This window comes from Rhamphochromis sp. 'chilingali', assembly GCF_963969265.1.
Source record: "Rhamphochromis sp. 'chilingali' genome assembly, chromosome: 17".
NCBI classification, from domain to species: Eukaryota; Metazoa; Chordata; class Actinopteri; order Cichliformes; family Cichlidae; genus Rhamphochromis; species Rhamphochromis sp. 'chilingali'.
Window position 1 is genome coordinate 19,077,281 of NC_137944.1, and position 26,080 is coordinate 19,103,360.

The 26,080-nt window shown below is 43.0% G+C and overlaps 3 protein-coding genes across 4 annotated transcripts in view; 1 reads left to right on the forward strand and 2 right to left on the reverse strand.

The window, feature by feature from the left end:
- Positions 1-523: 523 nt before the first annotated feature.
- snrpd1 (small nuclear ribonucleoprotein D1 polypeptide) lies at positions 524-5,445 on the reverse strand. The gene is made up of 4 exons (XM_080862636.1): positions 5,292-5,445; positions 4,657-4,733; positions 2,554-2,745; positions 524-769 (listed from the first exon to the last, which is right to left on the reverse strand). The coding sequence occupies exons 1-4, from the start codon at positions 5,303-5,305 to the stop codon at positions 693-695; spliced, it is 360 nt and encodes a 119-aa protein (XP_080718762.1). The 5' UTR covers positions 5,306-5,445; the 3' UTR covers positions 524-692.
- A 1,028-nt stretch (positions 5,446-6,473) lies between these two features.
- Positions 6,474-26,080, reverse strand: part of LOC308384393 (ankyrin repeat and IBR domain-containing protein 1-like) — a 28,060-nt gene continuing 8,453 nt past the window's right edge. The window contains exons 5-21 of one of the 2 annotated variants that reach the window (XM_080862928.1): positions 25,096-25,287; positions 22,873-22,990; positions 22,543-22,763; positions 21,860-21,948; positions 21,618-21,762; positions 21,312-21,472; positions 14,827-14,915; positions 14,451-14,581; positions 14,182-14,316; positions 13,031-13,117; positions 12,795-12,861; positions 12,418-12,563; positions 11,814-11,992; positions 11,560-11,611; positions 11,315-11,368; positions 11,025-11,148; positions 6,474-10,689 (exon numbers count right to left, since the gene is read on the reverse strand). In XM_080862928.1, coding sequence (XP_080719054.1) covers positions 9,251-10,689; positions 11,025-11,148; positions 11,315-11,368; positions 11,560-11,611; positions 11,814-11,992; positions 12,418-12,563; positions 12,795-12,861; positions 13,031-13,117; positions 14,182-14,316; positions 14,451-14,581; positions 14,827-14,915; positions 21,312-21,472; positions 21,618-21,762; positions 21,860-21,948; positions 22,543-22,763; positions 22,873-22,990; positions 25,096-25,287 — 3,429 coding nt within the window. In that variant the 3' untranslated portion in view covers positions 6,474-9,250. Of the gene's footprint in view, positions 10,693-11,024; positions 11,149-11,314; positions 11,369-11,559; positions 11,612-11,813; positions 11,993-12,417; positions 12,564-12,794; positions 12,862-13,030; positions 13,118-14,181; positions 14,317-14,450; positions 14,582-14,826; positions 14,916-21,311; positions 21,473-21,617; positions 21,763-21,859; positions 21,949-22,542; positions 22,764-22,872; positions 22,991-25,095; positions 25,288-26,080 lie in introns of both variants that reach the window. The other variant, XM_080862927.1, reaches the window with a different exon arrangement.
- Positions 14,933-21,303, forward strand: LOC308384394 (uncharacterized protein). Its single transcript, XM_080862929.1, has 2 exons — positions 14,933-17,153; positions 18,483-21,303. Exons 1-2 carry the CDS (start codon positions 16,161-16,163, stop codon positions 20,592-20,594), a joined length of 3,105 nt encoding a protein of 1,034 aa, XP_080719055.1. The 5' UTR covers positions 14,933-16,160; the 3' UTR covers positions 20,595-21,303.

The following is a 26,080-nucleotide window of genomic DNA, read 5'->3' on the forward strand; positions in this document are numbered from 1 at the left end:
CCATATTTATATCCTGTTCATAGCCTGTACATACTTATAGCATATTCATAACATACATCATACCGTGTACATTATAACATACCATAATAGACCCATTTCTGTAATATACTCACATATCTATGTTATTGCTAATATATATTGTAATATATCTATATCATGGCTAAAGCACTTCTGGATGGATGCAAACTGCATTTCGTTGCCTTGTACCTGTGACATGTGCAATGACAATAAAGTCGAATTCTATTCTATTCTAGTATTGGCAGCTGAAGATCAAAGTTTTAGATCCTTTTTTATTTAACATAAATTAGACAAAGTGTAAGACTGTGTGCTATTTTATAATAACATTCTTCAGATTTTGACCCCTCTCACAACATAACCTGTTGCGTTTTGAGCGCTTCAAATTCATTTTCTGTTAAAATCATGATCATTAACAAAGAAACTTTATTCAACCTTGTAAATAAAGAACAAAAGTTTAACCTGAACCCCTGTCACACAGGTATTGTAATAATGCACTGGAGTCAAGTTTATCCTCTTAATGAGGAACATTTTTAATGTACAAAATAATGAAAAACACACTGAAATTCACAAACGGTTTCCTTTGAGCAAATTGTGGGGAAAAAAAAGAAAAAAAGAAAAAAAAAGAATTCCTGTACAAACAGTGGATGGTGAGATGCAGCTTTAAGGCCTTTGGATCATCTCCTTGGTCCACCCCGTCCTCTTCCTCTTCCTCTGCCACGTCCTCGTCCTCTGCCTCGCCCCCGTCCAGCCACTGAGAGGAGAGCAACAGATTTGTCACAAACATTCACCTACATGTGTTGAGTTGCTATGTTACTATAAACATAAGGCAGGTTGTTCTATGCGCAGTTTAAAAATCGAATCTGTGCTACCCTATTCAATTTAAATCTGAGCATTTATCCTGATTTACTTCTGGTTTTAGTAATGTTTAATATATTTAAAAGAAAGTGTAAACACATTGCTTTGAACAGGAGTAACATTTCTTTGAGCAGCAGCATCATTTCAGGGTCTCACATTGCGACTAAACACTGTTGCATGGCTCGAAAGTACAGTACGAGGAGTAAATATGAAGAACAAAACCAGGAGAACCAGTTTTCTGTCACATGTTTAAAGATGCACATGTATGTTGTTTAGTAGGGGTGGGGGAAAAAAATCGATACTGTGTAGCATCGTGATATTTTGTTTTCTAATAATGTATCGATACAGGGACAGCAGAAATCGATATTTTGACTTCAGAGCATGTTGATCCTTTTTCTGAGCAAGAATAATATCGTATCGTGAGTTAAATATTGTGATAATATCATATCGTGGGATGTATGGTGATTCCCACCTCTATTGTTTAGTGTGGTAAATGGAAGATATTAGAGACTGAATAAAGGCCACATGTCTGTGGTGAGTATAAACTCAGCCATACTGACCGGTGTTTGGTGTTTAACCCCCAATAAATCAATCATCCTTATATCTCCAATCTAATTTTATAAGTTTATCAGTATCAACTTTGTGTCTGGTCATCTCATGCTGTGAAGACAAACTCACACAAACCCTGCTGAAACGCACACCAGCGATAACTCAGCACGAATCAATTTCCATTTCTTAAGGTGACCGTATAACAGCCTGTATCTGACATTTTCTGGGCTTCATGCTCCCGTAACTACAGCAGGACAGAGTGTACAGCAGGACAGAGTGTACAACAGGCCCGAGTACAAACAGCCCTATTAAAGATCACTTAGATACCACAATTTAAAACTGCATCAACTCTGAAAAACTTCCTATATACAAATTTAAAAAACACAGGCCCTGAAAATATAATTTTAATACTGCAGAAGTGAACAAATGTGATCACTGAAACAACCCTGAGCACCCAAGTGATTTCTAAGTGGGCTGTTTAACCACATGTTGATGTGGAAGAGACCAGGCAGAGGGACTAAAAAAAAAATCTGATAGTACAATTTGCACTAAACAGATTTTAAAAAGACGCAGAAAGAGCTGCGAGCAATTAAAAACCTGCTGGAAACAGGTTGTGGGTGAGTGAGAGCTTCAGACGTGACAGAGGACATCAGTGGAAATGCTTCTGAGGCATTTTATGTTATTGTTACGATAGACGCACCAGTCATTGCTCGCACCAACTGTGACGTCAGCGCAGCACTGTTTTCATTTATGCTCACACTTTAGATGTGCATGAATAGCTACAATGTGTTCCTATATGCTTACACAACTCAGGGGAAAAAAAACAAAAACAAACAAAACACACCACAGCTTCAGCAGCGGTATGGAAGAACTGTAAACATCAAACACAGCGATCGTGCATAAGGCCGCTACGCTCCCACACCCACAGCCCTCGTTTGCTTTTCTGCACAAAGCTTCCAGATTTAACTTTTCCAAAGGACATGAAAAGCTGCCGTACGGATACTGGTTCACGTGCCTGACCCTTTGTCCACATTCATGTAAAAAGTGTTGGGAAGTGACATTTATAAACCAGCCTGTGGGTACAAAAAACAAGCCTTTAAAGAGCCAGGTGCACAGCAAACACTTCCTCACCTGCTTCTCGCTTCTTGGACTTGATCTTTGGCTCGATGTCGACCAACAAGGTGTCCAACGGGAGGCTGTCCGGCAGGATAAAATAGCGGATGTTGTTGCCACGGATACTCAGCGACTCCAGCTGAGTGGGTTCCCGGTTTTTCAGGGTCATTTTCACCGCCTTCAGGTGGGTGTTCATGCTCACGTCGACACCTACGGAAAGGAAAGGAAAGAAAAATCTGAAAACTGAATACAGTAGATGGAAGTAAGACTCTGAGTGAGTCCAAATGAGTGTAGAAACATCTGTTCCCGACTGTTCTGACTTCCATCCTCCACCTGTGTGCTCCAGTGTGGACAACTACAACTAAACTCTACTATATGAACATTATTATTATTTTACCTGCAATGTAACTGCTGCCTTATGTTTTTGGCTCAGTTGGTCTGACAAGCAGATAAAGAAAAAAAAATGCAGTTTTAAGTCTTTCGGCTCAGATGCCCACTTTCTGTGTTCTGCACTGCATTTTTTGTCAGCCGTTCTCACGTCCCTCATCATTGTACATCATACAAGCACTTGTCTAAAGTCTGTCTTTTATCCAGTGGCTGTGAAGGTAGAAGCGAAGACTGTCATCACTGACACGGTTTAGACTAATGCTGAAATTATGGTTCAGACGTGGTGTGTTGGTTTTCCGTGGACAGCTCATATACCTGCAGAGTGTCTTGTCAGATGGGGGATGTGTCAAAGAAGGGTGTCTGTGGGCCACATGTGCTGATGATCAACCAGCCGACCGTGGAGAAGGGCGAAGTTATGACATAAACACCTGAAGTGTCAAAACTGTGGAAAGTATAATCTCACACCCTACCATCCCAGCACACACTGAGCTTCGCAGAGCACGCCTTCTTCCAACTATTAGATACGTTTACAGAATCAACTGACTGCCTTTGCAAAATTGTATTTATATCATTCACACAAACCCTCCTTACAATCAGCACGATTATCAACACATTGTTTTGCTGACTCCTATTCCACCACTAGATGTCACTGAAACAAAGCTGTGAAAGAATGAACCCACTTTCAAGTGGGTCAGTACTGGTTCTCTGCTTCATTTGCACATCACTACTTTGTTGTGTTTCTCCCATTCCTGGTGAACGCCGCTGTTACTTCCTTCCCTGTTGGAACCCACACAGCATCAGCTATGTTGACCACTGTGCAGTTTGGATTATGGAGGGCTGCACTGGAGCACATTTAATAGACATGTCACACAGTACACTGAGTAACCAAAAGCTAACCGTTTTATCTGAGAGTTCTGCGGGAAATCTTTCTAGGTCCTACAACATTTATGCTGTGTGTGGTGCAGTATGTGTTAATTACAGTGCAGTCATGTCCCAACGTTTCATACGCAGTGCCAGCTGATAGAAACAAATAAAATATCTTCGGTTACATCTCTTTACTGAGGTTAGATTTTTTTTTTTTTTTTAAACTGTGTTTTTCCACTTCCTCCTTTGACCATTCCCCCTCTTCCATTTTGATAATTTCTACAATCTCCCTCCAGGAATTCACTGACATTTGTAAATCCTTATACTGATGCTATGATTATTCTTTTATTAAGAAATTAAAAAAACAGCAGTGAAAAAGTACAATGCACAGGAGGACTTGATAGTGTTTTCTCACTGAAGTATCACTGGGACATTAAAGGGAATACACAAGCATATGAAGACTATGGAACAAACTTCACTTTTTATGATGCTCACTGTATTTACCAACAGAGGGAGCTGGGAAAGTTGCATTCAGCTAAAACCAGTTTATTGATCTTTAAAATTATTAATTGCAAACCTGGGACCTGCATACTTCGTTTATATTTATATTTAAGTGAGCTATATATAAACATTTCCCAGCATTTCCACAGGACTCTAGCTTTAGGAAGAATTGGGTGCTGGCTTGAAAATGAGCCTTACTGGCCACCGTTACATTAAAATTCTGAGCATTACTTTGAAACGCCTGAACTACAGCATTCTTAGCGGAATGAATTGGCTTAGAGTGGCAGCACAACTAATGAAAGCGGTAAGGAGGTGAGCCCAACACCTGTTTAATACCTGTTTAATAAATCACCTCCAGCTGAGTCTTACCTGTGATGGTGCCGTGGACCTGAGTGCCGTTCTTCAGCTCGATGGTAACAGTCTCATGGCTGAGCTTCATCAAAAACCTGTGGGCATCGTGGAAGAAGATGAACATCTATGTTTGAGTTCAGCCTGGAAATGAACCAAAAACTAGCCTCAAGCTAGCTACTAGCTGCATAGCTTTCACCTGCAAAACAAAACCACCCCTGGAGTGAGACGACCTTATGAAAACCCGCTGAAACCCTCCAGAGTTAACCGCCATAACTAAAATAAATACTGGACTAGCTTTATGCTCCTGCTACTACACATTTAGGCTACGTTTATTTCGTTCGCTGAGTAGCAGCTTAACCGAGGCCGGACCTACGAGTCTGCTAACGTCCACGAACCAAAGTACGTTTAAAAATCGTCGATGCATGCAGCTAATTCCAACTACCGAGCATGAGTTAACACTACAGGTGTAGTTTAACTGTGAATGCGATCACTCTAACTCCGGACAGCCTCCATTCATTCGGCCCGACGCTTCCCGCTCATATCTTATCCTCCTCTTCTCCGCTTTCTATCTAAACCCATCCAGCCGCAACGCCTTCACTTCATCATCCCACGTTCACTCGTTCGTTAAATGGCGCATTCCAGACTCCGCTTACCTGACTAGTTTCATGATGGTGATGGACTGTAGAGACAAATCCTCCACCAAAGAGAAAAATTGCAGCGATCGGGTGAAAACACACACAGGCCGCTGTGGTAACAATTACGTTTGACTCGCGCACTTACGACGTCATTAAAGGAGCGACGGCGATGAAGAAGAAGACACGCTGCACGACAACACTGCCGCCTACTGGTGGAAGAATAAACAGCGTTTTGAACTTATGATCCGAATCTAACAAATATTTGGATTTATTGAACTTTAAAGAAAATATTTAATAGAAGGAATGCGTATATACATTTTATTATAATATATGTTGTCAAAGTGTCAACATTAGTAAACTATAACGACAGTAAAAACTTACTGTGTGTAAACTAAATAACAAATAATCAGAAAACGCTACAATATAGTGCAAACGTCTTGAGATATCCTTTCTACTTTGCTAGGAAAATGGATCTTCTTGACAGACATCCTTCCAGTGAAAAAGATTTCTGATAAGACTGACCAGTAGGTGTATGAACTGAAGAGCCAGATGCATTCCTGAGCTGTAAATAAAAACTGAAAGACCTTCAGAAAGCCTCAAGAACAGAGATCAAGAAGTTTGGCTGCTTAAAAGCAAAATATAAAGACAGCAAGGGGTGACTCAAGTCTTTTGCACAGTGCTGTGTCTTGTTTAAGTCTTTGGCAGTTTGGTCGTACTTAGTGAGGCTGAGATGCCGCATTGGATTTGTGCTGTAATAGCTGCATATCTAAAAATTTTCCTCCTGACAGATTACAGAAATAAATCGTGAAACTAATCAAACTGAACATTTTACACAATGAAAACAAATTAAAATAAGGAAAGCCTTCCCAAACCCCAAATCAATTAAAAAAAAAAAAAGTAATAAAAACAAAAATCTAACACTTCTGTTCTCCTGATGTGCAGCTGTGTTAAGTTTTTTAAATAAATGCAGTCTAAACCTAAAGATAATGGGTTTACTTATCATTTCCATGTACATGCTAAGAGCTGTTGTGGACTTGACAGCAACATGAAGTGAAAAGACGTCAGTCTACCATGTACATTACGATAAATAGGAGACTAATCAGGGAACATGTTCCCTTTTCTTGCTGATGGAAGCTCAGAAATCAAAGCACTAAAACAAAAAAATAAAAATGTCACTGCAGTGCACTTTCAGTTCTTTTTATTGAGAGTAAACTTTGCACTGACACTTTCATTTTTAGTTTTGGCCACACATCAAACCCTTTCTTTTGACCAGCTGGGAATGTATCAAGTATAATCTGTGAGAGTGCAATTTCAATCTCTTAAACTCTGAAGATGTCAGATGAGGGAGCATTAAATCATAAACACAAATGCAACCGCTTGCGTGACGCCATCGATGCCACACACACACACACACAAAAAAAAAAAAAAAAAAAAAAAAAAGGGAATATTTAGCCGCTGTCCCTCCGCAGCCCCACCAAACATCCGACATTCGGCAGCATGTTTCTGCAAAACAAAGACGCAGCGTGTGCCCAAACACTGACGTGAATCCCCTCCATCCTCAGGGAGCGGAGCCTGAAATGTCACAACTGCCCTCATCTCAGCGGGCTTCGTGCAATGCTATGAGCCAGCTACCTTCACAGTTCTCACTTTATCACTTCAGGTTTCAGAAAATGCTTAAAAATCAGTTTTAAGTGAGTCAGTTTGAGTTTTACAAAGGGTGTCTTTGTATTTGTTTGGCATGCCATCAAAGGACATTTAAAATCCCCACATTTATTCTCATTTCACTCCCCAGAGCACCAAATCAGTCCTCATCACAGCAGGCAGTGTTTAGTTCCCTTGTAAACATTGTATTTGGGCAATAAAGTTTAAAGATTTGAGGCTTGATGACATCCCAGCAGTTACATTTCCAAGGCGGCGTCAAATCAAAGTTCAACATTCACATAAAGTGTTTTTTGATCATCGTGGAAAAGCAGCGGATTCCTTCAGAGAGGCTCAAAGAGGTTTTTCATTCAGGGCTGAAAATGTGGGCGCTGCGACTCACCCGTGGGGGGGGGGGGGATTAAACAAAATCAGTGTATTAAAGTGTTATCATCATCATCATCATCATCATCATCTTTCATTAAGAAGCATGTTTAAAAAGCAATGACACTAATAAATAGCAACAGATAAATACAATCAGAACAAAACAAAACAAAGAAAAAGGCACACAGATCCAACAACTCTGGTCTCAACAGAAAGAAACATCTTCTCTATAATTAAAGGAATAAAAAGAATCAAATACAGCAGAAACCCAAACCCACGTCCCATCGATTAGAGCACACTGCAGGGTGCTATAAGTAGTGGAAAAGATATGATAAAAAGTTACATAAAACCATAAAATGTGCTCACATTTACAGTATTAGTTATGCCTGCTTTGGCTCAGAAACCGCACGACTCAAAGAACCAGCTCACACGAGCACCAAACAATAAACAGATTCATGAATCAGTGCAGCAGCGTTTTAACAATATATTCTCATTTATTTTACAGTCGTATAAACACCGTTTACAACAGCTTCTGTGAAGACAAAACTTGTGAAAGTGGCTGAAATCTCGCTTTTTATGAAAAATCAGCTTGTTTAAATGTGCTGCAGGGTAAAGTCAAACTTTAAAACACATTGTGTATAATCCAAAGTGATAAAGCATATCTTAGTTTACCATCTGCTAACTGTTTACTCTTAATTGGTTTAACATTTAATAATTTTGATTGGACGACTTGTTTGAAGCACTTTAAACCTTTTGACTGTATTTTATTTATCAGGTTTAATAAAGTAAAGGATCATTCTGAAGTCAGTCTTCAGCTTAAAATGCCAAATTATTTCCTCCGTGATATTTGTAGTTTTTTTAAAATCAAAGCAAGTATGAATGATCTGAGGAGGTTAAATACTGGATATCATTATTCTCAGATTAATTTGATTGGTTGATGAATTACCTCATTTAATACCCACTGTATTCTGTGTGCTACGTGAGATCTGGTGCACTAACACTGAGCCAAAGTGGCAGAAAAACAGTGTAAATCTCTGCAGATTAAACATGAAGATGCATCTTTGATACAAAACATTTGAAATGTGCAGCGAGTAGCAAAAAAACAAACAAAAACAACCCCCCCCCCCAGAACAAAAAAAAAAAACCAAAAAAAAAAAAAAAAACAGAACTCAATCTGCTCTGCAAACAAGCACCCACTGAACTTCCAGCTTTATGGGCGCTGCTCTGCAGCTGGGGCTGGCCTCTGACCTTCACGTGCAGAGAGGTGCTGTAATAGTGTGACGTTTACGCAGCAGACTGTGCCAGTCTGCTGAAAAGAAAGATCAGGACTGTATTGGCACTAACACAAACAGGCACAGTGTGCATGAAGGTCCAGAAATCAGAATTAGGCCCTCTGATTGTACAGCACGCTATAAACAGGCTCCAAAGTTACAGTTATCTTCATATATTTGGCTCTTGGAGCTCTGAACTGGCTTGTGGTTGGGTTAGTGTGAGAATCAAGTGTAGTTAAATGAGGCAAGTTTGGATTTCAGCATGAACAGCACCAAAACTTCACCCTGAACAAACTTAGGAGACAAACAGAAGAGGTGGGGAATTAAATTAAAATAAGAAAAAAACTAAACTAAACTAAAACACGGAGCATTTTGTTGTGTTATGATATCAGTAGCTCTCCGTTCATGGTTTAAACACTTCAAAGAATAATTTGTCTGTTTTTAGAGCAGACAAAAAGCACTTAAAAATAATCAAAACGTGTATGACATCATCTTTCCTGGACAGAGTCCGCAGGTCTTTAAGTCCTCTCTAAATACAGTATAATACATACAGTAAACACTCCACCCCCCAAACACAGGCACCACCATCACACATCTTGCATCATCCATCAGTGCTTCTCTCTGATTGGTTTTCTTTCTCTTTATCTCGGCTCTACCTTCTCTTTCTCTCTACATCTGTCACTTTCACACTAGGTGTTCCTGCTCCGTCCACTCTTCAGGTGACCGGTCCTCCTCTAACTGAAGGACGAGGTCTGAGTCTCTCTCCATTGCCGGGGCAGTGTGTGCGGGACTGTTTCCATGTTGGGAGTGTGAATGCGGGTGTGTGTGCGCTTCGTCCAGCGACAGGTCAGCCACACACCCTGCATCCACACCCTCTTCTCCAGCGTCTCTTTTTTCCAGCTCCAGAGTGCTCGGCCTCGACGTCTTCACGCCCTCGGCTCCCGGTGGGCCGGTCGCCGACCCTCTGCCTACTTCCGACTCGCCCTCCAGGGGCTGCCGGATGGGGGCGGAGGTCTGGCTCTCAGTCTCGGTGTGTGTGTCGGGAGAGGAGTCTGTTTCTGTGGTGGGCGGGGAGGGGATGAGAGCCAGGCTCTGCGGGTTATTCTGGGGGTTTATGTTGTTGTTAAACCAGGCCATGATGTTATCCAGCAGCTGAGCGCTGGCTGTGGGGTCCAAGGGCTCCAGGCTCTGAGGGTCACTGGGGGTGAAAGGGCCCCCTGGGGGAATCACTGGTGAGAGCAGCAGCTCTGGCTCAAGCTCTGGAGATGGGAGGCACAACTGGGTAGGGGGCTGGGGGTCTGATTTAGGGGGACGTTCGACGGCGTAGGCAGCAGGGCGCTCTGCGGTGTAAGAGCTGCTGTGTTCGGGGCAGGGGTTGTAGGAGCTGTCTGGTTTAGGGTTGCTGTTGTACGTGGCTGCATGTTCCCGGCTATAGGAACTAGGATGTGCAGGGTTTGGAGCGGGGAGGCAGGAGGCGGCGTGCTCAGCCTTGGCTAAATATGCACTCAAATGGCAGGAAGTCTGCTCTTTGCTGTCATAACGAGGGTCTGTGATGGTGATATGATCGAGCACATATGGGGCAGTCAGTGCACTCTGATCCTGTCTGTGGCTGCTGGGGTTGCTGCAGGCAGGTTCAGTGGTGTAAGGAGCAGCATGTGTACTGTGTATGTATGTGTGGTGTGAGCTGAGCTGCTCCTGCGTGTTTGTGTCCAGGTCGTAAGGAGTGGTTATGCTCCCCAGTTTCATAAGGCTGTCTCCCAGCTCCAGCAGCTCTGCGCTGAGGGAGGGAGGAGGCGGAGGGAGGGGGAGGGAGCTGGATACACAAGGCTGGGAGGTGGAGTCTGTCCTGTTAGGCGGGTGAGGAGGATCCAGGATGGACGCGGGGAAGGATGAGCCTCTGGCTCCTGGAGGACCCTCTGTGTTGAGAGAGTGTAAAACAGCATCGACCAGGTCTCCCGCTGGAGCCGCTCTTCTCTCCTGATCCACCCTCCCCTCCATCCCTCCCTCCAGTCCTCGTTCTCGGCGCGACTCCTGCAGCGACAGCTGGATGGCCAGAAGGATGTTGGGATCGTCTTCGTCGAGCGAGCCGAGCGCTCTCCTGCGACCCTCGCCCCTCTCCGTGCCTTCTGAAACACGAAATGTCACATTAAAGCACAGACTGCTGTGCGTGGCTTGATTACAAATTGATCCCAGTGATCGATGGCTCTGGGTGCTTCGACTGGAACAGACTGATGGAGCAATAAAGTAAAATCCCATTTACTGGTTGTCTTGTGCACTGACAAGACAATTTATTAATATAGGCAGGATCCAGAACAGAGTGTTTGCCAATATACTGCCTGTACCGGCTGTATACAGAACAATAAATTAATGAACACTACACTGTATTAATCTGAAAATTTTTTTTTGTTAAATACTTGATATAAGCCAGTTATACGGTGCATTAAAATGCTTGCCACACCTGTGTTGTCACTCCTCCTGCTGGTCTCTGGTGTGTTACTGCTGCTTCTAAGGCTGTGCAAACTCAGCATGTCTCCTCTGCGCCGTGGTCTGTGTCTGCGACGGTACTGGATGTCAGCATAATCCTGCAAAGAGTTATTCGAGTTCTATTATAAGAAAAAGACAACTTGAGGGAGCTATTTTGTGTCAGGCAGCATCAAAATCTCAAGCACAGAAAACAACATTCAGCCCATCATGCTTGTCCCTAAATATGCCAAAAAAAAACAAAAAACAAAAAAACTGGTGAATTACCTGCGACTGTCTCTCTCTCTGATCTGCTCCCAGTACGGAGTGCCGACTTCCCATCTTAACACACATAAGCAAACTATGTCAGCTGCTGCCGCCGCAGTCATGCATTAATACGACCTCATACACAAGTAGGTCACTAAAGCGGAGGTTTAGGAAGTAGCATTAGCGAGGCATGAGCCAAGATATTAGCAGAACGAAGAGAAGTTAGTGTTTGTGAGTGTGGTGTGACAGAAGGCGTTTGTGTTTACCTCAGGAGAAGCAAAGCCAAGGTACTCCCAATCCCACGATCCTCCAGGGTAACTGAAATGAATGTTAGCACACAATTACTTTTTTTAAAAACACATTTGAAGCAAACTAAACAACACTCAGCTTCAGTTTAAGTTCTTATGCCACTTCTTTATCCCCTGAATCCCTCTAAGTGGCTCTATGTAGTGAATTTGTTAACTTGAGCCAAAATTAGAACCATATTGTCTCTCTGTGCGTTGTGTGTGTGCTTTCTTACTTCCTGCGAGGAGGCTCTGGAGAGTCATTGGGAGCGACGCCACGGGCCACTGATGCCAAGAACTCCTGCCTCTTCTGCTGCACCAGGCGGGCCGCGCTGATGATCTTATGGCACGGCGTCCTCAGGTACGGACGGTTGACCTTCTGGGCCAGATCCTCTACGACCATCTCTAAGTCAGTCTGGGAGGACAAACAGAAGAAAGTGTTGAACACCGTCTTCCCCCCGTCAGACCGTGTAATTGTCTTGCAATCAACAGTGGTAGGTTGATCGTGCTGCTCAACTTCTGCATGACCACTTGGTTGCATCAAGTACTTACACTTGCAAAAATAGCGCAATCACTGATTTTTCCTAATAAGAGGTTTCCATCCCATTTATAATCTAGTGTGACTGAAATGCGAAAAAACCCATTAAACCGACTCTTTTGCGTGTATATTTTAACAGATGTACCCAGTCCTCTGTCCACCAAGGCCATAATACACCCCAAAATTTGTTTATGTTCTACACAGTTTACCCCTACAGAGTCCAGGAATCCCTGTAGGCACTTCAGGGGTGTTAGTCCTGTTCATGCAGAGGATGCACACTTGTTGGATATATATTAAAATACCTGCATGAGCTCAAATATCTCTTTCTGGGTGCTGCCTTGCTGGAGGAAGAAGCCGTATGGGTAAGAGCACTTCAGCACGCGCCGCGTCTTCAGCAGCTCAGTCACGCCGTCCTCAATGAAGCGTGTGTCTGGGGGAGTGCCTTCACCTGCAGAAGAAAAGACACGTGTTTTATAGCTAGCCATGACTTTAATGAGCACAGGATTAATGTCTTATGACCCGGACGCACCAAAGCTTGGGTGTGAGTCTGAAAGGCATGACCTATTTGCGCTTTGGCAAAAACAAATATGCTATTCTCGGGCAAACGGCTTGCAGCTGACAAGCAGTTTACTCAGACTTCTTTTGAATCCTTTTCATGAGATCAGTGCAGGACACTTACGGCTAATGAAGGCCCTGCTCAGCTGCTCCATCTTCTCTTTAGCCGTTTTTAGCAGCTTTTGTTCCAACTAACACACACACAGACACACACAGACACACACAGACACACACAGACACACACAGACACACAGAAGAGAGAATACACACACCAAATGATCACGAGATGTTTCTCTGGAAGCATTTTAGATTTTTGGGCGAGGTTTGCATCGTTATGAACGTATCTGTCGAGTGTATTACCTTGTAACTGTGTTCATGGTTCTTGAAGCGAGTGTAGTAGTGCATGAAACGGTCCAGCTCCTGGAAACTTTTGTGCTTCTTTTCTGCCTGTAAAAAAGAAAAACTCTTACTTCATTTAAACTCCTCTGTGTGTGTGTGTTTACTCACTGTACTCAGTGAAAGAGACTGAACAACTTCTATATTTGTGTGAATACAGACTCACTCAGCTATACCTATTTAGCTGCTCATTAATACATATATCTAATCAGCCAATCACATGGCAACAACTCACTGCATGTAGACAGGGTCCAGACAACCCTTTGAAGTTCAAATTGAACATAAGAGCGAGGAAGAAAGGTGATTAAAGTGATTTGGAACATGGTGTTGTTGTTGGTCTGAGTATTTAAGAAACTGCTGATCTACTCTAAGGTTTACAGAGAGTAAGAAGAGAAAATATCCAGTGAGCAGCAGTTCTCTATGTGAAAATGCCCTGTAGATGCCAGAGGTCAGAGGAAAAAGGGCACACTGCCATGAGCTGATAGGAACACAACAGTAACTCAAACAACAACATTACAACTACGATATGCAGAAGAGCTAAGAACAGGAAACATACATGCTCAGTGAAATTTGACAGAGGATTGAAAAAAATGTTGCCTGGTCTGATGTGTTCCAATTTCTGCTGCCAATGACAAAGTCAAAAATAACATGATAGCATGGATCCATCCTGGCTTGTATCAACAATTCAGGCTGGTGTTGGTCATTTAATGGTGTGGAGGCCCCCTAGTACCAAATAACCATCGTCGAAACACCACAGCTGCTCCATCCCTATATGGCCACAATGTAAGAGTCTTCTGATTGCCACTTCCAGCAGGATTATGCACCTTGTGACCTCTGTGGCCTCCAGTCACCAGATCTCAATCCAATAGAGCATCTTTGGGATGCAGTAAAACACGAGATTCACATCACAGCTGGGCAGGCAACTGTGTGACCCTATTATGTCAATATGGACCAAAATCTAAGAGCAATGTTTTCAGGGGGAAAGGGGGTCCAACCAGGTACTAACAAACTGGACCAAAAAATAGTGTCCAGCAAGTGTTTTTACATCAGTGGAAGCTTATATGGGATAAAGTGTGTGTGTATTCTCCATTTTATGAGTGAGTAAGTGTTTATACCTCTACAGTCATCTCTTTGGACTGCTCTTCAAGCTGCTGGATGACCTCATAGCGAGTACAGCGATAGTAGCCACCTGTTGATGAGCTGTGTTTCTTCCACTCCTCCAGACAGATCCAACAGAAGTCATACTTACACTACACAGAGAGAAAAACACCAAGGTTAATTTATTAGGAATAAAATTAAATACAGAAAAAAATTTTAATACACCGAGCAATCAACATTCATGCCTTTAAACGAAGACACACAGCAGACAGAGTTTAGTGTTTACCTTAGCACACTGCATGTGGTTGCAGCCCTCATTCTTCTGAATGGGAGACTTGCAGTTGGCACACGATTTGGAGTTGGTCAGCAGCCACAGGCAGTTAGCAGCATCCTCATAGGCCTCGCTCACACCTGCCACTGTGGGAAAGCACACACAAACACACAGGTGGACGCACACACATTAGCAACATCTCTGCAGTCTAACACCTGGCCTGCAGACACATTCCGGCACATTACGCAAATATTAGTGACTTAAACACCTGCCAGCATCACATAAAATACAGCAGGCACATCCAGATAAGACGTCCTGACAGCTGCTCTTAGCTACCATATTGCTGGGCAGTTAAAGTTACAGTAAAACAAACAAAACAGCACAGGCATACACTCTTCAGGCTTCATCTCTGTGACTTTCTGGAGCCAGTTCCTCCACATCTGACAATCACATGGCTCATGGGCCTCGCCAAGGCACTCCCTGCAGACACCGGGAGATAAAGAGAGAAGTTAATAAAGTCAAATCCAGCTAACCAAGACTACATAAGCATAAGAGCAAACACAGAATCCTAAGAGTTTCTGGGAATAAAGAAAACAGAAGGGAACACAAAAGAAGTAAAAGTTTCTGATAAAACAGATTTGGCTGGCGTGGTTTCAGATTAAGCAGTAATAACTCTTTTTTGCGTAGTAAGTTAGAACATGTGTATGCACATTTCATAAAACAATATTTATTCATGCCATTATGATCTGTGTGCACAATGCTGACGTTACTGCTCACACAGCAGCCTTTGTCCAGCTGCATGAACATAAAATGACTATAATATTTAGGTGTTCGGGTTAAATAACACACTAGCCTGTAATGTAACAGATCCAGACTTGTGTCCGACTTTGCTAAATTACATGTCAGTGACAGTGTCAATAAAACATGGCCATGTGTGATGGATGGATGCATGCAACCACACAACTGAGATACTTAGGTAATATTCATTTGGTCTTTTGTCTTATGTTTACGTTATGCTCTAAAGTTTCTGTGATCATAAGTTAATTAATTTGATATTTTGAGTTTACCTGTAATGCATGACAGCACTAAGCTATAGCCCAAATGGTGGCATAGACTTTCCTTTGCATTGTTTGTTATTTTATACAGGTATGTTATATTGATTATATTTCTGCTCTTTCTGAGTTACCTGACCTCCGCTCCAGTCCTTCCTGGTTTGGCTGAAAGAGGAGGCTGAGGGTGGAGCTGGTTTAAATGCAGAAGCCAATAAAGTGGAATGGACCATCTATTGTGATCATGCAGGGGAATGGGGTTCTTCTTGAATGATGGTTATCTGTTATCTCTTTAGTTTTCACCTTTGGTGTATATAATGGTTTATTCATTTGCTATATAACTGGAGCTGTTTCTCATTTGGGCAGGTCAGTTTGTTGAGTTATGTTTTTGTTAAGTGATTTTTGAGTAGCGGTCTGTTAAGTTAACCTCTTTTATGGGCCCACTTGGTTCTTAAAGACTTTATTTTTTGTTATTTTGAATTTTTGTAATCATCTTGTCCTTTTTGGGGGTATAATAAAACCCATTTTTTGAAGTTTACATTTGTGCCTGTGTGTTCCTGGCTGCTTGGTTCATGACAATTGGTGGCAGCAGTGGGATACAGCCAGTTTAAAAAAAAAAATACACACACACAAAAAAGGCACTTTTTTTTTTTTTTTTCTCACTCCTTATCGAACCATGCAGAGAGGAGCAAGGAGTGCGAGAGTAGTCCGAGGAGATGTACCAAGCCAGCAAATGGGCTCAGAAGGACAAGTCGATGGAGAACAGGAGGAGAATGGAGCTTCTGGAGGGGTAGACAGCACTGAGGGCCAAGGTAGGGAGCCAACGATATCGGATCTGATCTCTCTTCTCCGTTCACATATGGGCCAGCAGGAGGCCAGAGAGGCTAAACAGAAGGAGGAGAGTGCAAAGCAAGAACAACGTTTTAAAGCACTTCAACACCAGTTTCAGTTGTTACAGGTAGAAGTACAAGCCCGCACTTCTCCAGTGCCTGAAGGTCAGGCAGTTGAATCACCTGATCCAGCATCTCTAGATGATGACATTCTTCCTCAAGCTGGTCCCAGTATATCAGTTACTGGTTCATCAGGTCAGTCCCATTTTCTGGAGCCTAAGTTGCAAAAACTCACCAACGAGGATGATATTGAACATTTTTTGATTACCTTCGAACGCATTGCAATGGCCTGTCGGTGGCAGAGACATGATTGGGTTTTTCACCTTGTACCGCTGCTTACGGGCAAAGCAAGAGGTGCATATGTACATATGGATGTTGATGATTTTTTGGATTATGACAAGGTTAAGGCAGCTATTCTTTATAAATATGATATCAATCCTGAGACCTATAGGCAGAGATTTCGATCTCTTGATGTAAACCCTGCAGAAAGCCCTAAAGAGTTGTATGCACGGCTGAAGGAGCTTTATGTAAAATGGGTCCACCCTGAAGATAAAACCATTCAGGACATTGGGGAAATCATCATTCTTGAGCAATATTTACGAATGCTATCTCCCGAGTTGCAGGTGTGGATAAAAGAGCATAATCCGCCTTCTGCTGCTGAGGCTGCAAAGCTGGCTGACGTTTTTGTGGCGGCACGGAAAAAGGGACAGCCTTGGAGCTTCATGGCTTGGAAAACGAAGGACAGCCGGAAATCACTCCCGCAAAGACCAGCTGCCAATGTGAGTAGGGCTTCATATAGCCACTCACCCAATGGGTCTTTGAAGTCCCCGGCCAAACCCTTGGTATGCTATCTTTGTGGAATGGAAGGTCATACAAAGCCCATGTGCCCTGAAAACTCAGCTAAATTAACCCAAATGTGCTTTGTGCCTCGAAACCATGATAACTCTGAGATAAAATTAGACAGAGGGTTAAAGATGACATCAGTTGAGATTAATGGTGATACATTAAAGGCACTAATTGATACAGGTAGCACACAGACTCTTGTACACAGACAGTTTGTCCCCTTAAATAGTATTAATATGACTGAAACGATTCCTGTTTGTTGTGTTCATGGAGATGAAAAGCCTTATCCAACAGCGGACCTATACATCAAGGTGCAAGGACAGGTTTATCTCCTGAATATTGGGGTTGCAGATAATTTGCCATTCCCTGTTATATTAGGCCGAGATCTACCTGTGCTGTTTGACCTTTTGGATTATAGCCACACATGCAATGTTGCAGTAACTAGGGCTCAAGCTATGAAGCCAGCAGATGCCACTCAGACCCTTAGTGCTCTGCCATTTTATGAGGCAGAATTAGAGACGGCACCCGGGAAGTTGCGCAAGTCCCGCATGGAGAGGAGGCGAGAGAAATTTCATCATACTATTGTGAAAGCATCTCCCGTCTGTGAACCTGAAATGTCTTTGGACTTTAAAGTCCCAGCTAATATCACTGAGATGCAACACAATGATCCAGTATTAGCACCCTTTTTTCAGAAAGCCAAAAAACAAGGACATGAGATGGAACCAGATATTAACAGCAGTGAGGATTTTTTTCTGAAAGATGGCATTCTTTATCGCCGGCAAAGATCACAGGTACAGCTGATGGTTCCTAGTGGAGTCAGGGAGGTGGTACTGAATTTGGGGCACTCTGTGCCGTGGGCAGGACATTTAGGGAAGCATAAAACCATGGCTCGCATTAGGAAGCATTTCCACTGGCCGGGCCTGCGTGCTGATGTGGCCCAATTTTGTAAAAGCTGCCCTCAGTGCCAAAAGACTTCCATCAAAACCCCCTCCAGAGCTCCACTTCAGCCTTTGCCAGTTATTTGCACCCCATTTGAACGGTTGGGGATGGATGTTGTCGGACCTGTTGAGAAAAGCAGGGCAGGGAACCGTTACATGCTGGTAATAACTGATTATGCCACAAAGTACCCTGAAGTTTTTCCTCTTAAATCTGTAAAGACCAAGTCTGTGGCTTTTTGTCTGGTGCAATTTTTCTCAAGGGTGGGATTCCCTCGTGAGATCCTGACAGACCGTGGGACTAATTTTATGTCAACTTTATTAAAACAGGTCTACCAGCTTCTTGGCATTAAAGGGCTAAGGACTACTCCATACCATCCTCAAACAGATGGCCTGACGGAGCGCTTTAACCAGACCCTGAAGCAGATGTTGCGCAAGTTTGTGAATGACACTGGTACTGACTGGGATCAGTGGCTGCCTTACCTGCTCTTTGCGTATAGAGAAGTACCCCAAGTTTCTACTGGCTTTTCACCTTTTGAACTGTTATATGGTCATGAAGTAAGGGGGCCCCTCTCTTTGCTGAAAGAAATGTGGGAGGGTGACCGGAGTGAGGCAGGGGCTACTAATGTCATCTCATATGTTATACAGATGAGGGAGCGACTTGAAAAGATGACTGAGCTAGCCCAAGCTCATATGGTAGCTGCCCAGCAACATCAGAAGGTCTGGTATGATCGGTCAGCTCGGGAGAGGTCATTTGAACCTGGACAAAAGGTACTTGTACTCCTTCCAAGTGATGACCGTAAGCTGTTAGCTAAATGGCAAGGACCTTTTCAGATTCAGCAGAAACTGGGAGCTACCACCTATCGGCTGGCAACTCCAGGTCACTCTCGCTCCAGTAGAGTTTTGCATGTAAATCTCCTGAAGGAGTGGGTGGAGAGGCCGAAGAGAGCAGAAGTTCTTTTGATAAGGGAGATTCATGAGGAGGAAGAGGTAGAGGAGCAGTATCTTCCTTCAGGGGTGCTCCAGCATTTGGACCTTAATCACCTTTCAGAAGAAAAACAGCTTCAGGTGAAAGAGTTATGCAGCTCTGGGGTGTTTCAGGAGAATCCTGGGAGGACGGATGTTATTGAACATGACATTATATTAAAGGATGGAGCATCTGTGAGACGTATGAGTTATAGGATTCCAGAGCGGCTGTTAACATCATTGAGGAAGGAGGTGGATTTAATGTTGTCTCTAGGGATCATTGAACCATCTAAGAGCGAGTGGTGCAACCCAGTGGTTTTGGTCCCAAAGAAGGATAGTAGCCTGCGGTTTTGTATTGATTTCAGGTACTTGAATGCCATCTCAAAGTTCGATTCATACCCTACACCTAGGGTTGATGATCTGATTGAGCGACTTGGGAAAGCCCAGTACCTGACGACTCTGGATCTCTGCAAAGGCTATTGGCAGGTGCCACTTACTCAGCGCTCAAGGGAACTGACTGCCTTCCGGACACCATGGGGGCTATTCCAATTCACAGTCCTGCCTTTTGGTTTGCATGGAGCCCCTGCAACATTTCAGAGGCTGATGGATCGGGTACTGTGTGGTTTGTCAGAGTTCACGGCAGCATATCTGGATGATATTGTGATTTACAGCCAAACCTGGGAGGAACACCTCCAACATCTAGAAAAGGTACTAGAGCGTCTCAGAGAAGCTGGGCTGACTGCTAATTCGGCAAAATGTGTTTTTGCCAAGGCTGAAACTGAATATCTGGGATTTGTCATAGGTAATGGGGTGATAAAACCACAAGTGAGCAAAATCAGTGCAATTGAATCCTGCAGTTTGCCACAGACAAGGAAACAACTTAGATCATTTCTTGGCATGGCAGGGTTCTACCACAGATTTATCCCTCATTTCTCTGCCAGGGCGTCTCCCCTCACTGATCTAACAGGTTCTAGGTGCCCTAACCAGATTCAGTGGACGGAGGAGGCTGAGGCAGCTTTCCAGGACATCAGGCAATCCCTCAGTAAGACTCCAGTCTTGTATACCCCAGATTTTGAGAAACCTTTTATTCTTCAAACTGATGCTTCTGACAGGGGTCTGGGGGCTGTTCTTCTACAGGGACCACCCAATGAGCGACACCCAGTGGCTTTCATTAGCCGTAAAATGTTCCCAAGAGAGATGAGATACTCAACGGTGGAAAAAGAGGCTTTAGCAATCAAGTGGGCACTTGATTCCCTCAAGTATTACCTCCTAGGCCGGGAATTTACACTGGAAACTGACCACAAGGCGTTCCAGTGGTTGGAGAAAATGAAGGATACGAATGGACGAATCACCAGATGGTACCTTGCGATGCAGCCATTCCGTTTTACCATTCAGCATATCGCAGGCAAGAACAACTGCACAGCGGACTATCTCTCTCGCTGTTCCAGCTCACTGCTGAAGGGGGGGAGTGTGTGATGGATGCATGCAACCACACAACTGAGATACTTAGGTAATATTCATTTGGTCTTTTGTCTTATGTTTACGTTATGCTCTAAAGTTTCTGTGATCATAAGTTAATTAATTTGATATTTTGAGTTTACCTGTAATGCATGACAGCACTAAGCTATAGCCCAAATGGTGGCATAGACTTTCCTTTGCATTGTTTGTTATTTTATACAGGTATGTTATATTGATTATATTTCTGCTCTTTCTGAGTTACCTGACCTCCGCTCCAGTCCTTCCTGGTTTGGCTGAAAGAGGAGGCTGAGGGTGGAGCTGGTTTAAATGCAGAAGCCAATAAAGTGGAATGGACCATCTATTGTGATCATGCAGGGGGAATGGGGTTCTTCTTGAATGATGGTTATCTGTTATCTCTTTAGTTTTCACCTTTGGTGTATATAATGGTTTATTCATTTGCTATATAACTGGAGCTGTTTCTCATTTGGGCAGGTCAGTTTGTTGAGTTATGTTTTTGTTAAGTGATTTTTGAGTAGCGGTCTGTTAAGTTAACCTCTTTTATGGGCCCACTTGGTTCTTAAAGACTTTATTTTTTGTTATTTTGAATTTTTGTAATCATCTTGTCCTTTTTGGGGGTATAATAAAACCCATTTTTTGAAGTTTACATTTGTGCCTGTGTGTTCCTGGCTGCTTGGTTCATGACACCATGTCTGAATCATAAATCCTGCAGCTTACCAGCAGAAGAGGTGACCCTTTCCACAATCAACAGCAGGTGAGGGCAGAAGGGGGAAGCTTGATGGGTCAGTGTCCCCCGGGCCCGGTCGGGTCAGCCTCACCGCCCGCTCGCAACGAGCTGCAGGACACCAACGGATGGATGGATTGTTCTCCACAAATGCCTGCAAACGGGGATGTTGGAAACAATGTCAGAGAACAGACAGGGAATGTGACGAAACAAAGAAAATGTCACTAAATAGTGCAACAAGAAACAGAACAAAGGCCCAGTCTAGAAGAGAAGGTGCAAACGATTATTTTGATTTCTACCTTGATGTCAAACTGCAGATAGCGCTGGTCCATCTCTCTGGAAACAACGCTCTCTATCACATGCACAGGCACAAGCTGGTAGCACTCATATGCTGGACAGAAGATATTATGAGCATCTCCCTCCTGAATCTTTACATTGAGGAACCTGAGAAAGACACACACACAGAACTGAGCTAAAACACATCTGCTTCAATAAAAAAAAAAAACACACACACTTACACACTGAATGTTCATGCGCGTACCCTTCCCAGCAGGCTCTGCAGAACTCGTGGCCACAGGACATGTCCACTGGGTCCTCAAAGACTGAGATGGAGCAGAGACAGATTCCACACTGCAGGGGGGACGGAGCAAATCAGTCACATGATTTCAAATTTTTATTTTTATTTTTATTTCTGTTGATAAGATTACTTCTCTTTGACATGTCATTTCCATCCTCATACACAGAGGAGAAATGCAATAGCAGAACCAGTTCAGGATGTTCTGTCTTTGATTAACTCTGTACTTTTGAGGTCACAGATTGCTGGACTGTTGTACTTTAGCCATATCAGACTCTCTGGCATTTCTTCTACGGCCCAAACAGCTTTTATCTTATTCTGCAAATGTTCCACCTCACAGGTCAAACATTCTGAAAACCTAACAGAAAACCTCAACGTTGATTTTCAGGCAGACTTCCTTAAGACTGACAGTAAACCAGAGGCTAATGTTTATATGGAATGACAAAGAATTACTGCTGATGGCCTTGATCCCCTTTTTAGTAGGATTAGACATTAACCTGCAACCACTAGATAAATGAGACATCGTTTTCTGCCTTCAAAAAGAAAGCGCACAAAGAGTCTACCCTGTACTAAATATGCCTTCATACATGATCTATTTTTCATCATGAATGACTGATGTTCTTATATTAACATATATCACCACTGCTCACCATGGCCAGGCCCTCCTCTCCAGGCGTGAGGCAGCTGTCGGTGGTAGAAGTGAGAGTGAGAGTGAGGGGAGAGCGTGGGGTCCTAGGAGTGCGGGGGGAGGGCAGGGTGTCCCAGGCGTTGTACCCGCTAGGCGGTGGGGTCGGCATGGTGACACCAGAGCGCTGGCAGCAGCCCTCAGCGTCGGACATCCAGGCTTCCAGAAGCTTTTCTCTGTCCCAGTCTGAGCAAGTCAAACGTTATTAGAAAGACTGAGACAAACGCATGCATCGTGACAACAGCGCTGCGAGGGTTACTTAAGGTCACATATGAACGTCAACTTTATGACAAACCATGTGCTCGAAGCAGGGCCTCTGCAGTGAAGAGGGGGGCTTGCAGCATGTCGGCTGTCTCTACAATCAACATGTCCTTCAGCCTGCGCAGATCCTGAATCTTCAACCCCTCGTAAGGCTGAGAGGATACAGAGGGGGAGAAATGTTAGGAAGAGAGAAAAACCCGCAGTCAGAGAGAAGGTAAAAGATGGAAACAAAAACAGAATATAAAATATAAGACTGAAAAATGCTAAAAGAAGTGAAAAAGATAATGTGGAAACGATAAAAAGGACTGGGATGTGGGGCAGTCGGGGTTGGGGGTGGAGGTGGGTGAGACAGATTAAGCATTAGCATGGATTTGGCTGCAGGAAGGAAGATCAAAATGCTATCAGCTGGCAGCAGCCGCAGCTATACAGCGGTGCTGGTGACCTCGGTTTAACTGGGACTCTGAGAGACGTGGTGTGTGTATCTGTGGATCTGTCTATTACTATATACGTGTAAGAACCACTGTAAGTTGTGGATTGTGAAGAGAGAACATCAACAAGGGACAATCTGGCCAAGAAGCTGGAGACCCAAGTAGAAATATTCTAAAAATCTATAAACAGTGTCTGCACAAATGCAGAACACAAAACACTAAGTACATTTCAGGTTGGACACAGTGTTGAAACAAAATCACATACATGACCTTCAAAATACAGACAGCACATTTCGCCCCCAGATTGTTTTAATCTACACAGATTAGCAATGGTGACCTCACTGTCCTAAGATATATAGTCTTGAATCTGAAAAATAAACACACTGTACAAGTTCATGAGGGCAACCATCTACCTCTTTATCTTCACATGATTTAAATTTGACCTGCTATGCTTACGCTTATTTTCTGTCATATTCATGTTACAATGATAAACGCTTATGTTGATGTCCAAAGTTTCAAATAATGAGGTCAACGTGCGTGTAAGTAATCCGTGTAAGCCTCAGGATTCAGAGTGCCATAAACGCTCTGCTTCACGGACAGAGCGCCTAATCTTGGATCTTTATGATATCAGTGGAAACTGATAACAATTCTCAATATGGTCATCTGAGGCACACAGCTCCGACTGTGAGACAGAAGCTCCTCGCCGTTTCGTTTTTTTGGTCACGATGGGCAACCACTCAGAAGAAAGCCGCCTTAAAGAGAGAGGAGCTAAAGCAGCTTGTTCCAGGCAGTAGATGAGCTTAAGTGCTGCACAAACATAAAATAAATACACATTATTCTATACTGTGAATTAAGCAAAGCTATCCTTGATTAGTGCTGTGCCATATCATATAATGGCAATAATACCGGTATAAATTCTGGGCTTGTCTCATTGTGCAACAACACAGACAAGCAGACACGTCTGAGAGCGAAAGCTACGTGTCATTCTCTGATAACAATTCAGTATCTAAAAAAGGAGCCACTACAGTACTTTGCAAAATATGCAAGAAACATTAAATTTGTTTCACCAATTGAGGCTAAACAAACCATTGAGTACAACCAGACTATGAAGAAATGTGAGGAGCAGATACTAGCAATCAAAACTTAAATGACTGCACCGAGTCCCGCTGGAGCGCTCACTAGCTGCACTCTATATGACAAGAAGACCAAGCTGTGGGTGGAAATTACTGATGCATTTATATGGTGGTAAATGAGGGCTTTAAGCAACTGGTTAAAAAGCTTGACCCAAGATATTTTTGTGCTTATGCCATGTCACTGCTATTGTACGTTCATGCTGCTGCTGCTGCTCTGAATCAATGGCAGTAACTTAATGAAAAAGAAGAATGGAAATGCTATTCATTTCATTTGCACTAATAAATGCTGCTACCTGCAATCACAGATAATCTGCTATTCAGTATTTTGTTTTCTCCATTATCACCAAACCCTAGCATAGATATAGTCCACAAGTGAAAATAGGGAGCTGGAAATGCTCCACCTAAAGAGTAATCTGGTGTAATCACATTATTGCCATACATTTACCAGTCCTCATTATCTTCATAAAACAAAAAGTCGAACCTTAAATCTGATAAATATTTCAATTCTTGTTTGAATTTTTACACAAGAGTTGTTTTCTATGCAAAAATATAATCATAAGATCTAAATGAACATGCTTGTGCACAGTAAGGATACTCCTTGTCAAGCAAATGTTTTAAAGACTCAACAGTGACTAAAAAGCTTAAAAATAACTTAGGCCAGCAGGGAAACCCTACATCGGGTAACCACGGTCTCACCTCCTTGTACTGCAGCAGGTTGGTTTCACCGTGTGCGTCTGTGTGTGACTGCTGAGCTGAAGAGGAGGAGAAAACCATCTGCGACTCCAGGCTGAGGGCCAGCTCGGTGTGGTGGTGCCGCTCGGCGTGATCGCATGGCGTCAGCTTGTCTTCGTCCTCCACAAAAAGGTCCGCCTCACTCTGGATCAGCAGCTAGAGGAGGGACGAGGCAACAAAAGGAAGGGGAGAAAGAGATAATAGAGAGAAACAAGAAATTAAGGCACTTTCAACAAATGACGCAGAGGAAGGAAGAGGCAAAGACAATGGGAGCAAACAGCAGGAACACAAAGGGGAAGATGAGAAAACAACAGGACAGGAAACCAAAAATATGGGAAAGGGGAAGAGATGAAAAAAATTACAAAAGGAGCAAAGGCAGACAGTGAAAGAGATTTAAATCAACAGGAGTCAAAAGACAGTTTTTGGTAAGTATAGATCAAGAAGGTTGAAGGAAGGATGCAGAAGCCAACGGAAAAGTCTTTAAAGTTTTTATCTTAAAAAAATCGAATTTCTGATTTTCACAGGGTCGTACATGTGAGATTTATGAAAACTTTTATTCCAGAAGGTTAATTTTCTGCCGAAGTGCTCGTTTGAGCTGGTAAAATACAAAGCAGATATACGAGGAGTTGGCATAATTCAAAATCATTGGATTGTAGATTATTTGACTGTTCCAGTTACATAAAATACAGATCACCTGCAGAGAAAATAGGTGACCTTTGGGTAGTGACTACACATGCAAGCATTCATACAGGGTTAAAAGAGTCTGTTACTTAACAGACGTATCTGTATTTTACTGTCATTACAACCACTTCATATTCAAAAAGTGTATTTTAACTTTGAATCAACTAAACCACATTTTAAAAAAGGGTTAAATTATTGTTTTTTAAGCACTGCCCTGCTTTTTGACCTTTGGTTGAAGGTCAAACCTCTTTGTTGGACTCCAAACATT